We start from the raw sequence: 15,283 nt of genomic DNA, 5'->3' as shown, positions 1-15,283 counted from the left end.
AAAGCAACGCTACCAAATACTAATTGAGTGTATGTGAACTTTTGACCTACTGGGAATGTGATGAAATAAATAAAAGCTGAAATAAATCATTCTCTGCAATTATTCTGACATTTCACATTCTTAAAATAAAGTGGTGACAGGGAATTCTTACTATGATTAAATGTCAGGAATTGTGAAAATGTAGTTTAAATGTATTTGGCTAAGTTGTATGTAACTTTCGACTTCAACTGTATACAGTACATTTATTTTTGTAACAATGTGTTACATGTAAACAGAATTCACATTTGCATGTCCATTTTTACATATAAAGTCATATAGTGAACAGAATTTGCCACAAAATAATATCCATGCAATTTAAAAAAATAAATAAACCTGCAACAATGAAAAAACCTGCGTAGTTCTGTAAAAACAATCAATTGTACCTCCTCACAGTACGTAACACTACAAATTCCCATCTTCTTGGTGGACATCCTGTTGCTCTTGTTGGTCTGGCCAGAGATTTTCGACAACATCACATCTGATGTTTTCCCTTGTGATGCACCGGGGGGGAAATCTCCTTGCGTGGCACATCCATCCCCTGCAATAATTGCCTGTGAAGTCCTCACAAGCAGCATTCATGGCATCTAACAGAGACATCTGATCTTGTGCCTGATAGTCATATACTTTCCACCTCCATGCTGAAAAAACCTTTCGGATTCAGGAATGGGGAGTGTGGTGGATGAACTCCATTGTTATCTTTTCATGTGGAGCAAACCATTCCCTAACAATGTTGATTCGGTGGAAGCTGACATTATCCCACACAATTACATGATTTGGCAAATCTAGTCTAACTTAATTTAACCTCTTTCGTATTCTGGTATTAGTTCTCTGTAAAGTGCATTTAGGAAGGTCAGGAGAAGTTGGGTGTTATAGGGCCCAATGTGTGGAAAATGTGTGCTCACACCATTCTCAGAAATGGCAGCACACATTGTAGTACTGCCCACACGTTGGCCTGGTGTGCCCATTTTGTTTCGGTGTCCAATGAGATTGCAGCCACGTCTCCTGCCTTTGGCCAGATTGAACCCAGCCTCATCCACAAAAACAAGAATGTGGGCCATTTCATGTCCTTCCAGCTCCATTATTCTCTATATAGTAACACAGAAACAAAATATGGAGTTAGTTTTACATAGTCTATTCTAGAATCAGACAGTTTAGTAAAGTAGAAATGCTTTCTGTTCTTATGGGTATCTACAACTTCAAGAAGTATATACAGGCATCATTGAAGTACAGTAAAACTCCCTGTACAATATACCATGTGCACACCAATGGTTTACCTGGACATACTTGTACCGCAGCTCCTTCAATCGGTCACTATTCCTCTCAAATGGCACCTTGTAGAGTTGTTTCATAGTCAGTCTAGTTTCAAAACTGTCTAGTGGAAATGCTGACAGAATTGATATTTGCAAAGCTATTGTTGTCATTTATGATTGCACTTTGGATATTTCTTAGTCTGATGGAATTGAGGGCTATGACCATGTTGCAAATGTCTTGTTGATGGCTGAAAACTGCTGCTCTGCCACCAACATGAGGTTGTTGTGCAGTCCTATATATATGACATGTAGAATTCACAATTAGATACTGTTGCAGATAGTATATTGTATTCAGATTGTGCAGTATTACTGTATATTCCTCATACGTGATTTTCAGACTGGTGTGTACCTTTACAATAGTTGCTGTATCGTTGTGAATTAAATGCTGTAACAAAAGTAAAGAACGAGTACATATTTATCTGTTTTCACTACGGAATGTTTGCACAATTGATGACACCGTGGACCTGTTTACATTAGGCTGTACTCTCCGACCAGCCTCTTCCATTGTAAGACCATGGTTTATAACACTGTGGACCTGTTTACATTAGGCTGTACTCTCCGACCAGCCTCTTCCATTGTAAGACCATGGTTTATGATATGGTCAACAATTGTGACTCTGATTTCATCGGGGACTCTTATTCTTTGCCTCTACCTCTTCCTCTATTATGTCTTCCTCTGACACCACCACCACCACGCATTCTTACACATCTTCTTATTTCTCTTCCACGAGCATGTAGCTGCTGTTCAGGGTTGTGATGTTCCGCCATGTTCAAAAATGGTAGTGATTGTGCTGTGGGCAAGCTCCATATATATGTTTCCAAACTTGATTGGTTGATTGGTAAGATTGTGATTACTATTTCATTACTATGTCACCTGGCAGGTGCCAATTTAGCAGACATCACAAACATGTAGGTGGGGGGAGGAAAGGTGACGGGGGTGGATAATGGCAGCTTTAGATGGCAGTTGTGTAAGCACAGCACACTCATCCTTTTTATAAACAGCTTTGTTACTGAGGGCATGGCCTGACACTTCAAGACTTTCAAATACAAAACGGTTGAGACTCTTCACAAAACTTGGTATAATAATGACATAGTATTTGCCTCTAGGGTCGATGGCCTCACCATGATGGATCATATGGCATTTGGGCCTGCTGAACCAATTTCCGTGAAACTTCAGCATCTATAGACCAGGATCTTATTAATACGTTCCAAAAACTAAGATGATATTAAATGTCATGGTCGCTGTGAGCCAATGAATTTGAGTGAATGCGTGGCCTGACACCTCAAGTCTTTCAAATACAAAATGGTTGAGAATTTTCACAAAACATGGTAAAACAATTATATAGGAGCCCAAATGTAAAAGTTCCTATGATGGTAATATTGGAGGCATATATTATGCCGTTCATACATACATGTGTCATCGTCCATGGTTTTCAAACACGATATGTTCTATGAGGCATGCGTTGTGAATAAGGTTAGTGTCCTTTTCTGGTAATACATACTGAGTTCAAATCTGTTTTTTTTCTCCTTCAGATTTTCACAAAACTTTTAAAAACAATTACATAGAGGTCACAAATGAGCCCAAATGCTAAATATTAATAAGATGTCAATATAGGAAGTATATTCTTCAATTCATACATGCATGCTCTTCCATGGTTTTCGAGCCTCAGACTTGCCTGAGGCGCTCATCTAGCAATACATACAGACCCATGGTGGGCCAGGTTTGAATCATGTCACTGCTGCTTTCAGAAAGGGATCCCTTGACAGTGAGGGATTGTTGATGTTGTGCCTAAACCAAGTTTGATGACAAAATAATAAATGGCTTAAAATAAGGGTGTTATAAGAAAGCAAAAAGGGTAAAAGAACCCTGGGTCATCACTGCTTGTAGCTTTATTTATAGTTTTTTTTGTTGGATAATTTATTTGTTCACAAACACTTAATTGCCTACACATAAATACGGTCACTCACTTCACGGTGGTGGGCTTGGGACAGGGAGTTGAACTACGCAGTGACCCAGACCCTCCACTGTCGGAGACAACACACTCCTATTCATATGTTTTGTAAATGTAATTTATTTAGAGTATTTGGAAAATATATACTGTATATAATAATGTTGTTCTATAAATTGTAACGTTGTTAAAATGAAAATGAATAAACTGAAATTGCTATTCGTCTCCCGAGTGGCGCAGCGGTTGAAGACACTACATCCCAGTGCTAGAGGCGTCACTACAGACCATGGTTCAATCCCAGCTGGATCACAACTGGTTGTGATCAGGAGTCCCATGGGTGGTGCACAGCGTTGTCCGGTTTAGGGGAGGGTTTGGCCGGAGTAGGCCGCCATTGTAAAATAAGAATGTGTTCTTTAACTTACTTACCTAGTTAAATAAAGGAAACATTTTTGAATGTTTTCATAAAAATAAAAAAAATCTGGTGTACAGTCCCTCAAAAATTTCCAGTTTACAGTGCCTTGCGAAAGTATTCGGCCCCCTTGAACTTTGCGACCTTTTGCCACATTTCAGGCTTCAAACATAAAGATATAAAACTGTATTTTTTTGTGAAGAATCAACAACAAGTGGGACACAATCATGAAGTGGAACGACATTTATTGGATATTTCAAACTTTTTTAACAAATCAAAAACTGAAAAATTGGGCGTGCAAAATTATTCAGCCCCTTTACTTTCAGTGCAGCAAACTCTCTCCAGAAGTTCAGTGAGGATCTCTGAATGATCCAATGTTGACCTAAATGACTAATGATGATAAATACAATCCACCTGTGTGTAATCAAGTCTCTGTGTAAATGCACCTGCACTGTGATAGTCTCAGAGGTCCGTTAAAAGCGCAGAGAGCATCATGAAGAACAAGGAACACACCAGGCAGGTCCGAGATACTGTTGTGAAGAAGTTTAAAGCCGGAATTGGATACAAAAATATTTCCCAGGCTTTAAACATCCCAAGGAGCACTGTGCAAGCAATAATATTGAAATGGAAGGAGTATCAGACCACTGCAAATCTACCAAGACCTGGCCGTCCCTCTAAACTTTCAGCTCATACAAGGAGAAGACTGATCAGAGATGCAGCCAAGAGGCCCATGATCACTCTGGATGAACTGCAGAGATCTACAGCTGAGGTGGGAGACTCTGTCCATAGGACAACAATCAGTCGTATATTGCACAAATCTGGCCTTTATGGAAGAGTGGCAAGAAGAAAGCCATTTCTTAAAGATATCCATAAAAAGTGTTGTTTAAAGTTTGCCACAAGCCACCTGGGAGACACACCAAACATGTGGAAGAAGGTGCTCTGGTCAGATGAAACCAAAATTGAACTTTTTGGCAACAATGCAAAACGTTATGTTTGGCGTAAAAGCAACACAGCTGAACACACCATCCCCACTGTCAAACATGGTGGTGGCAGCATCATGGTTTGGGCCTGCTTTTCTTCAGCAGGGACAGGGAAGATGGTTAAAATTGATGGGAAGATGGATGGAGCCAAATACAGGACCATTCTGGAAGAAACCCTGATGGAGTCTGCAAAAGACCTGAGACTGGGACGGAGATTTGTCTTCCAACAAGACAATGATCCAAAACATAAAGCTAAATCTACAATGGAATCGTTCAAAAATAAACATATCCAGGTGTTAGAATGGCCAAGTCAAAGTCCAGACCTGAATCCAATCGAGAATCTGTGGAAAGAACTGAAAACTGCTGTTCACAAATGCTCTCCATCCAACCTCACTGAGCTCGAGCTGTTTTGCAAGGAGGAATGGGAAAAAATGTCAGTCTCTCGATGTGCAAAACTGATAGAGACATACCCCAAGCGACTTACAGCTGTAATCGCAGCAAAAGGTGGCGCTACAAAGTATTAACTTAAGGGGGCTGAAAAATGTTGCACGCCCAATTTTTAATTTTTTGTTTTGTTAAAAAAGTTTGAAATATCCAATAAATGTCGTTCCACTTCATGATTGTGTCCCACTTGTTGTTGATTCTTCACAAAAAAATACAGTTTTATATCTTTATGTTTGAAGCCTGAAATGTGGCAAAAGGTCGCAAAGTTCAAGGGGGCCGAATACTTTCGCAAGGCACTGTATGTGTGTGGACACAATACATGAGTCAAACATGCTTTTGAAAATAAAAAAGGATACACCGTGTCAGCATGCATTGACATTATACAGGATTATCAAAAAGACTGCATGAATTTGCCATGAATTCATCTAGTCCTTTAGAAATAATTGTACAGAAATAAATCCTACAGGATCTGCCTCTGCCTATTAACTTAATTTGACATTTCCCTGCACGAATTTGCTTTGTCTTACAGAAATAAATGAATCCTGCAGGATCTGCTTCTGCAGTGTTCACTGCAGGAATTTGTCTTGAACGGCAGAAATGTACCTTGTCCTGCAGGAATATTTTTTAAAAACCTGCAGGACAATACAAAGTCCGGCAGAAGCATAGGAAAACTTGACAGTTATCAACTTTTGACCTGCATCTCACCTGTACAATTCCTTCACAGAGGCTCAAATTCTTGCAGATTTCCTGTGGGACATTTTTGTAGGGGTCAAATTGCAAGGTCTCCCGAGTGGTGCAGTGGTCTAAGACACTGCATCGCAGTGCTAGTTGTGCTACTAGAGATCCTGGTTAGAGTCCAGGCTCTGTCGCAGCTTTCTGCGACCTGGAGACCCATGGGGCGGCACCCAATTGGTCCAGCATCGTCTGGGTTTGGGGAGGGTTTGGCCAACAGGGATGTTCTTGTCCCATCGTGCTCTAATGACTCCTGTGCCGGGCTGGGTGCAATGCAGGCTGACACGGTCACCAGGTGTATGGTGTTTCCTCCAGCACATTGGTGTGGCTGGCTTCCGGGTTAAGTGGACATTGTGCCAAGAAGCAGTGTGGCTCAGCTGAGTTGTGTTTCGGAGGATGCACGACTCTCGACCATCGCCTCTCCTGAGTCCGTACGGGAGTTGCAGCGATGGAACAAGACTGTAACTACCAATTGGATTTTTTTAAATGCTAAATTACATTTGTACATTGGTTTGCTTACCCTGCAAGCAGTCGATGAACAAGTTTAAGACAGCAATCCATGCTTTAGTTTTGTGTAGGTAGCATTTACATTTTAGTCATTTAGCAGATGCTCTTATCGAGGACAATTAGGGTTAAGTAACACAAAACCAATGCAAGTGGATTTCCCTGATATATTATCACCTTCCATGTCCAAATCATCTGAAAGTGTCAAAATGTATTGTGTAGCTCAATAAAGTTTTGCTGACATTGTTTTTTTTTGCTATACTGTAAATGCTAAAAAGCTGGAGACAGCTACCAGGTAAACAAAACCCAGGCATGGATTGCTGTCTTATCTTGTTCATAGACTGCTTCCAGAGTAAGGAAACCAATATGTAATTCGTGTGAACTATCCCTTTAAGCCCACATCCCAGGCCATTCATTGTGGAAATACACTGATATGCAAAAACCCCCAAATGAATGAAAAAGATAAGCACCAAATAAGATCTGGAAATGATGTGGTGTTCATCTTTTCCTGTTGGTGTTGAGCCATAGAGCTGGCTCTACACGTGTAAATAGCATCGGGTGTGTATTCATCTTCCAAAAAAGCATCAGCTGGCGCACCCCCCAATAAGTTACTAGAGCTGCTTACTAATGGTGAGAAAACTGAAGGCTATAAAAATAATGAGAGTCGCAAACTCTGTATATAATCTCCCAGTAATTTATTGGGTAAACCACCAATGTTTTGGCATCATCTTGTATTCATCTTGACAATTTATCTTAGATTTTTCTGTGTAATGTCCTTTAACACAGTTTATATCAACCTTTGTCAGATTTTTTCAGACATCAAAAGTAGTGTAATGTCAAGAAGAGGCCACTTCACATGCCAACAATTATAACATCATGCTATATGCCTCAATCTGGAAATTATTTGATGCTCACTTTTGAATTCTGAAAACATCAGACAAGCTTTAGATTTTTAAATGTCATTTTTTTAGTGTTTTAGTCTTTTTTTTGTTGCAGTGGTGGGATGCAAAAGGGTCGTGGAGGTGGGGGGGTGTTATAGCACTGTTGTTTGGTCAGCGGTGTATCTGTTGTGTACATAGTGTGATGGAGTTACATTATTCATTACTGTAACTGACAACAATGTCACGGTAATGAGAAATGGGCATTATGTTAATGAGAAGCCCTTAGCAAATGTTGCTAACAATGGCAGAATGACTCAGCAAAGCAATTGACATGATCAATTCATGCTCTTTCTAATCTATTATACTGTAAAAGTTGAATTAATAATTTTGCTCAAACCTGAAATATTACACAGTTACGTAATGAACATCTAAAATGGGTCATGTGTACGAGGACAATTATCAAATTTAAACTTGTCATATTTTTGGTCTAAAATATGACTAGTTTATGTGAATAAACAGAAATGTTAACTCTTTGCATATGTACCACTTTATACAATATTTCATTGGTTTTAATTAAATGTGTTAGTTATTTCTATAAATTAAATGCATCTAAAGTACATTTTATAAATAAGATTTAAGGAGAAAAAAAGTTAAAGAACCAGAAACCAAGCATAGTGAGCTTTAATGTGATAGTAAATTATTAAAACATTTTAGAGGCTATATAGCTGAATTTATCACAGACATGGTTTCAGTTGGTTTCACGAGAATCACCCTGCTGTGCCCCAACATCTCAGTAACCACCACCTACTGCTGCTCGTTGTTGCCATGGATACGGTGCCCTCTCTCTGTGGGTATGGAGGGATGGGGTGGAGGAGAGGAGAGGAATTAAGTGACTCTGGCTGCTGCCTCTGCGTCATATTTATACCAGCAGAGAGCTAGCCGGCTCCCTTCCTCATCATCTGCGCGCTCCACTACATCTCTTTCTTTTTGTCTCCTTTTCTGACAATCTATTTTTCTCTGCAGTTGACTTGGTGGATGTTTTAGTGAACAGGCTCTGGTGTTTCCACAGCCACAGACAGAGGACAGGAGGAGATAAAAGGGGGGGAAAGGTAAGCATGGATGGCGTGTGTGTGTGTCGTGAGTTACCGAGTAGACAGATAGACAAAGAGGAGAGGTAAGCATTATTTTGTGACCTCACCTAAAATGGACTGGGACTGGGGGATTAGGCTAGCTATGCCAATGTCATTAGTGTGTGTTTGTGTGTGTGTAAAATGTCATATTCATAATGAGTGTTTGTTTACCTCCAGAGAACATGTTCTTCACAAGAGGTGAAGTGTGACCGTTCTCATTCAGGTGTGTGTGTGAGTGTGTGTGTGTGTTTGTGCAAGTACCTGACTCCTCCTGTGACATTGCTGTTGCTGCGTGCCTTCTGACAGGGAAAGATAGACCTACACCATCTTTGTTTTCGGGAAAAACTGCTTTAGAGAGTGAGCCCCAGTGCGAGAGACACTGCCTGTTTGTGCAGTCAGCGAAGTGTATATCTCTAGCCTCAACGCCTTTCTGGCGTAGAAACAAAAGCCATTTCCCCAAAGCTGGAGTGGAGACAGACACACAGACATACACAAACAGAAACAAACACACACACTCCTCTATCTCTCTCTCTCTGTGAAATGACTCATATCTGCCTTTGTTCTCAGTGCACCCTTTTAAAAGCAGAGTTCTACTGTCAGCTGAGATAATTCAGTTTTGGAGAGAGAGAGCGAGAGAGACTACAAATAGGAAAGGCCTTAGGGAGGGTGTTAATAGTTCCCCAGAAATGTGTCTAACAGTATGCCTGACATTCAGCTCTGATGGCTCTGAAACAGCACGTAATAGCATTTAGGGAATGTCATGTCCCAGTTGTTATTTTTGTAAATTGGTTGTTTTGTTTCCTCAACGTATTGATCCTGACAGACGGATAACAAAGAGCTGGAGGTTGTTAAGAGAAGCCCCGCTCCTACTGTGTGTGGTCTGTCTGTCTGTCTGTCTGTCTTGGTTTTGATGTATTAGGATCCTCATTAGCCGATGCCAATGGTGACAACTAGTCTTACTGGGGTCTGACATAACAAAAAATAAATTACAGGCAAAATATTTTACAGTTTACATACATGTAAAAACATTAACATGTAATGTGTGTCAGTTACACATACATGTCAGTACATACACACAACAAGTAGGTCACATGGGGGAGAGGCGTTGTACCGTGAGGCGTTGCTTTATTTGTCTTTTGAAACCAGGTTTGCTGTTCAGTTGCGCTATATAAGATGGAAGGGAGATCCATGCCCTCATGGCTCTGTATAATAATGTACGTTTCCTTGAATTTATTCTGGTGGCATGTCTGGTGGGGTAAGTGTGTGTCAGTGCTGTGTGTAAGTTCATTATGCAAACATAGTGTACAAACATAGTGATGAGGTGGACTGTAAAGATTATTGAGTTAGAGAGAAGACGCTTGATGGAGAGAGGTGGAGAGGGGAAAAGAGGGGAGGAGAAAGAGAGAAGTGAGCTAGGGTGAGGGACAGCTAAGAAGGCTCATACTGGAGGGTGACGTGTGTGTGTGTGTGTGTGTGTGTGTGTGTGTGTGTGTGTGTGTGTGTGTGTGTGTGTGTGTGTGTGTGTGTGTGTGTGTGTGTGTGTGTGTGTGTGTGTGTGTGTGTGTGTGTGTGTGTGTGTGTTTCATGGGTCTCCAGTGTCCCAGCGCCCCAGGTGGGCTTTGCATTTTTAATCAATGCTGTCTGTAGTGATTAACACTGCTGTTATACACACAGATACAAAACAGAGGGAGGACAAGGGTGAGAGAGGGGGGGAGTTGGGGGGTTTTAAGATTATTTCTATTTTCACCATTTACAAAGTTGAACAAATTAGCTTAATTAATAAAGTTAAAAATAGTGAAACATTGAAAAGTTTTCCTTTTTAGATAAAACTTATACTAAATATATTCACATCACCAAATAATTGATTAAAACACACTGTTTTGCAATGAAGGACAACAGTAGCCTCAGCAGCACTATGTAGGGTAGCACCATGGTGTAGCCGGAGGACAGCTAGGTAAGCTTTTGGTTTTATGAAGTTATTGCCACCAGGGCAACTGGTGTAACTGCTATCAAATCAAATCAAATTTTATTGGTCCCACTCACATGGTTAGCAGATGTTATTGCGAGTGTGGCGAAATGCTTGTGCTCCTAGTTCCGACAGTGCAGCAATATCGAACAAGTAATATCTAACAACAACTACCTAATACAGACAAATCTAAATAAAGGAATGGCATAATATATAAATATTTGGATGAGCAATGACAGAGCGGCATAGGCAAGATGCAATAGATGGTAAAAAAAATACAGTTTACATTTGAAGTGGGAAGTTTACATACACCTTAGCCAAATACATTTAAACTCAGTTTTTCACAATTCCTGACATTTAATCCTGTTAAAAAAATCCCTGTTTTAGGTCAGTTAGGATCACAACTTTATTTTAAGAATGTGAAATGTCAGAATAATAGTAGAGAGTGATTTATTTCAGCTTTTGTTTCTTCCATCACATTCCCAGTGGGTCAGAAGTTTACATACACTCAATTAGTATTTGGTAGCATTGCCATTAAATTGTTTAACTTGGGTCAAACGTTCCTGGTAGCCTTCCACAAGCTTCCCACAATAAGTTGGGTGAATTTGAGCTCATTCCTCCTGACAGAGCTGTAACTGAGTCAGGATTGTAGGCCTCGTTGCACACGCTTTTTCAGTTCTGCCCACACATTATCTATAGGATTGAGGTCAGGGCTTTGTGATGGTCACTCCAATACTTTGACTTTGTTGTCCTTAAGCCATTTTATCACAACTTTGAAAGTATGCTTGGGGTCATTGTCCATTTAGAAGACCCATTTGCGACCAAGCTTTAACTTCCTGACTGATGTCTTGAGATGTTGCTTCAATATATCCACATAATTTTCCTGTCTCATGATGCCATCTATTTTGTGAAGTGCACCAGTCCCTCCAGCAGCAAAGCACCCCCACAACATGATGCTGCCACCCAAGTGATTCACGGTTGGAATGGTGTTCTTCGGCTTGCAAGCATCCCCCTTTTCCCTCCAAACATAACGATGGTCGTTATGGGCAAACAGTTCTATTTTTGTTTCATCAGACCAGAGAACATTTCTTCAAAAAGTACGATTTTTGTCCCCATGTGCAGTTGCACACCGTAGTCTGGCTTTTTTAATGGTGGTTTTGGAGCAGTGGCTTCTTCCTTGCTGAGTGGCCTTTCAGGTTATGTCGATATAGTACTTATTTTACTGTGGATATAGATACTTTTGTACCTGTTTTCTCCAGCATCTTCATAAGGTCATTTTGCTGTTGTTCTGGGATTGATTGCAAACTTTTTGCAAAGTATGTTCATCTCTAGGAGACAGAACGCATCTCCTTCCTGAGCGGTATGATGTCTGCATGGTCCCATGGTGTTTATACTTGCGTACTATTGTTTGTACAGATGAACGTGGTACCTTCATGCGTTTGGAAATTGCTCCCAAGGTTGAACCAGTCTCGTCGAGGTCTACAATTTTACAGTGAAATAAGGTCTACAATTTTACAGTAAAGTGAAATAATCTGTCTGTAAATTATTGTTGGAAAAATGACTTGTGTCATGCACAAAGTAGATGTCTTAACCGACTTGCCAAAACTATAGTTTGTTAACAAGACATTTGTGGAGTGGTTAAAAAACGAGTTTTAATGACTCCAACCTAAGTGTATGTAAACGTCCGACTTCAACTGTATATATATGATATGAGTAATACAAGATAAGTAAACATGAGTAAAGTTGCATTATTAAAGTGACTAGTGATCCATTTATTAAAGTGGCCAATGATTTCAAGCAGCCTCTCTGTGTTAGTGATGGCTGTTTAACAATCTAAACTCACAAAACGCATGATTGTAGCAGGTTTACTAATGCGTTAGTTCTAGTAGCTATGTTGACTATGACATTGGCTAATATGGTGACAATGATGTAGGCTGTGTGTTGTGGTTAGCGGTCATAATTTGAAGGTTTGCCTTGGAAAGGTTTTTTACCTGGTCACAGACAGCTAATGTGTTGTGCACTGAAGTCCACATGCGAAGGGAAAAGGTGAGAGGAGGAGAGTGAGTAGATAGTTGCGAGAAGGAATTATATATACAACGAGTGAAGTGAGCATGATGTTTTATGTGGCTACTATAAAAGTGAACTGTGTTTGCATGTGATCTGGGGTGTATTCATTCTGCCAATTCTGTTGAAAAAACGTTTCTTAAACGGAACGAAATGGGGATAAACATACCTGAATTTGTCCAATAGAACCTCTTATTTTCAGCTGTTGGACTAATGATTACAGCTAGATCAGCTAGATGCAGGCAAGCGTGTGCAAGGCTGTATTGAATGTGTCACTGTCTGTCACCTTGATTGCAAAAAAATATCTCGACCTGTGCACCTATGTTGTAAACTTTCATTCATAGGCTAGGTTGTAGCAACCTCATGATGGGTACAGGGAGAATTCGAGTATCATGTAGTAGCCTAAACCTATCGATGTTACGTTGAGCTGAGTGAATGGAATATGAATGACAGTCATCCAATATACTTTATTAGAAATAATGCCATGCTCAAAAAATTATCATCCACCCTCCTCTTAAACGGCACCAATCGGCACTGACATTTAGATCACCAATTACATACCAGAGCAGGCAATGGCCGTTCAATGTTTGCAAAGCATAGCCTCTGCACATCATACGTTTTGAAAAACAGAAGATTTCCCTCTCTGTTGCCCTGTATACGCATAATTACTGATATCTTTGCCACAATAAGCGATTTCAAGAGAGCTATGGTTCGTGTGTGTCTCCCCCCTCTCATATTTATCTCTGCCCATGAGGATTGCAATTTGCATATTAATAAACCAACCAGAGTACTATATTTCCTACTTCCTGATTGTTAAATAGAGCTAGAAAGAGAGAGCTCTGATCCTGTTGTACTTCTCATTATATGTCCTGTTCTTCTATCCCCTTTTCCTCACTTTCCTCTGTTTCTTGCTCTCTCTCTGCATGTGTATCCTTGCATACGGAGGGAGGACTGGAGGCGGCTGTTTCCAGCAGAGCAGAGACCTACAACATGTGAGAAGATGTCTGTTGGAGGCTGCGCTTGCCCTGGTAAGTCTCACCATTTCCCGCTCTCTGTCTCTCTGCTCTCTGTGCAAATTCAAGTATGTCCAAGTCTGAATCACTCTATTCAGAACAAGCATGAGGCCTACCAGGGTTGGAGTGTCAATGTCAATCCCATCAGGAACAAAATCTTCTTAATTCAATGTTCATTAATTGCCTAATGGAATATGCCCTAACACTCCTGCCTGTCAAGTCAACACATCCATTGGCGGGGACAATTTGCTATCTTACAGCAGGGTCATGATCAATAGTCACCAAATGGAAGAAAGTCGACTGAAACAGAGACTACCTGAACGTAACATTAACAAATACTCATCCTAAAAACAAATGCTAATTTCCGATTGCCATTACAAAACATTTTCCATTGTGTGCCCTATTAATGAGCATGACCCAGATCTGTGTAGATGAAAGCCTGTTGGCAGTGAAGCACACAGCAGAGTCCATCATCAGCTCTGCCTAACCTTTTACAGGAAACACTGAGAGTGCAGGGTTTGAGTGGTATGGCTTGTTAATGAGACTATAGTGAGCCTTCTTTTGAATGAGGTCTGTCTGTGTTAGAACCGGGACCGTCTGAGTTTCAATATGAATTCCCCATGGGGAATTTTACATTTTACATTACAGTCATTCAGATGCTCTTATCCAGCTCGACTTCCAGCATCAATTAGGGTTAAGTGCCTTGCTCAAGGGCACATTAATAGATTTTCCGCTTTTCGTCTCGGGCATTTGAACCAGCGACCTTTCAGTTACTGTTTACAACACTGTTAACCGCTAGGCTAACTGCCACGTTCAAGGATGTAAATTCGATCAGTATTCCAGTCGAATAAAACTAAATTTTGTAAAGCATTCTGATTTGACACAGATGGTTTGATGGAGCAGAGTGAAGTTAGGAGGTATTCAGGAGGATCACAAGAGGGCACCAAATCATGTTTCCTATTTGTCATGATTTCTAAAATGTTTGTGTATAGTGCCCCCTATAGATAATGTGTCTATTGTACAGGAAACACAATGGAGTGCATAGGGATTACTGGCTTTAACAGGCTGTTCTGGCATACAAGCACATTGTACCGCTGTTTCCAAGAACTCTCACGGACACACAGCACACACGCAGGCACACACACACACACAGGAACACACACACACACACACACACATTGTTGTCTCTATTGAGCCTGATAGCAGCAGCCCCACCGTAGTGCAGCTGTGTATGCGTGTGAGTGCATATGTCTACAGTATTCTGCTTTCCAGCATCGTGCTGCTGAGACTAGATCTGTTTTCCTGTGGGCTTTTATCCACCAATAACATATCGCACTGTCAGTTATTTTGGGCTCCCGAGTGGTGCAGCAGTCTAAGGCACTGCATCTCAGTACAAGAGGCATCAATCACTACAGTCCCTGGTTTGAATCCAGGCTGTGTCATATCCGGCTGTGATTGGGTGCACAATTGGCCCAGCGTCGCCCGGGTTTGGCCGGGGTAGGCCGTCATTGTAAATAAGAATTTGTTCTTAACTGACTTGCCTAGTTAAATAAAGGTTCAATTAAAAAATAAAATCTTATTCGGCTCCACGGTCAAAAGAAAGGACAAGCTGTTTTTCAGCTGGTTTATTAGAGGGGGGATGCTGTTTCACAAATCTCCTCTTTTGTTCCCTCACACTCTCCATCTCTCGTTCTTTCTTTCTTTCAATCTCTCTCTATCTCTCTCAATCTCTCCCTCTACAGAAGGCAACAGTTAGTTAGGCATGACTGAGCACATGCCTCTCACAGGGGACAAAAATCAGGCCTGGAATTAGGCTAGTAGTTGAATTCTCACTCCTGTTTCCATTATACAAAATGCTACTTT

General features: G+C 40.7%; 1 protein-coding gene across 5 annotated transcripts in view; it reads left to right on the top strand.

The window, feature by feature from the left end:
• The first annotated feature begins 8,175 nt into the window (after positions 1 to 8,175).
• ldb1a (LIM domain binding 1a) overlaps positions 8,176 to 15,283 on the top strand; it is a 36,251-nt gene continuing 29,143 nt past the window's right edge. For 2 of the 5 annotated variants that reach the window (XM_021580137.2, XM_021580138.2), the window contains exons 1-2: positions 8,178 to 8,356; positions 13,353 to 13,435. In XM_021580137.2, coding sequence (XP_021435812.2) covers positions 13,408 to 13,435 — 28 coding nt within the window. In that variant the 5' untranslated portion in view covers positions 8,178 to 8,356; positions 13,353 to 13,407. Of the gene's footprint in view, positions 8,357 to 13,352; positions 13,436 to 15,283 lie in introns of all 5 variants that reach the window. The other 3 variants (XM_021580136.2, XM_021580140.2, XM_021580141.2) reach the window with 3 other exon arrangements.

The sequence above is a fragment of the Oncorhynchus mykiss genome, chromosome 23 (genome assembly GCF_013265735.2).
Source record: "Oncorhynchus mykiss isolate Arlee chromosome 23, USDA_OmykA_1.1, whole genome shotgun sequence".
In the NCBI taxonomy this organism is placed as follows: domain Eukaryota; kingdom Metazoa; phylum Chordata; class Actinopteri; order Salmoniformes; family Salmonidae; genus Oncorhynchus; species Oncorhynchus mykiss.
Note: the sequence above shows the minus strand (reverse complement) of the source record. Positions and strands in the feature narration are given on the sequence as shown.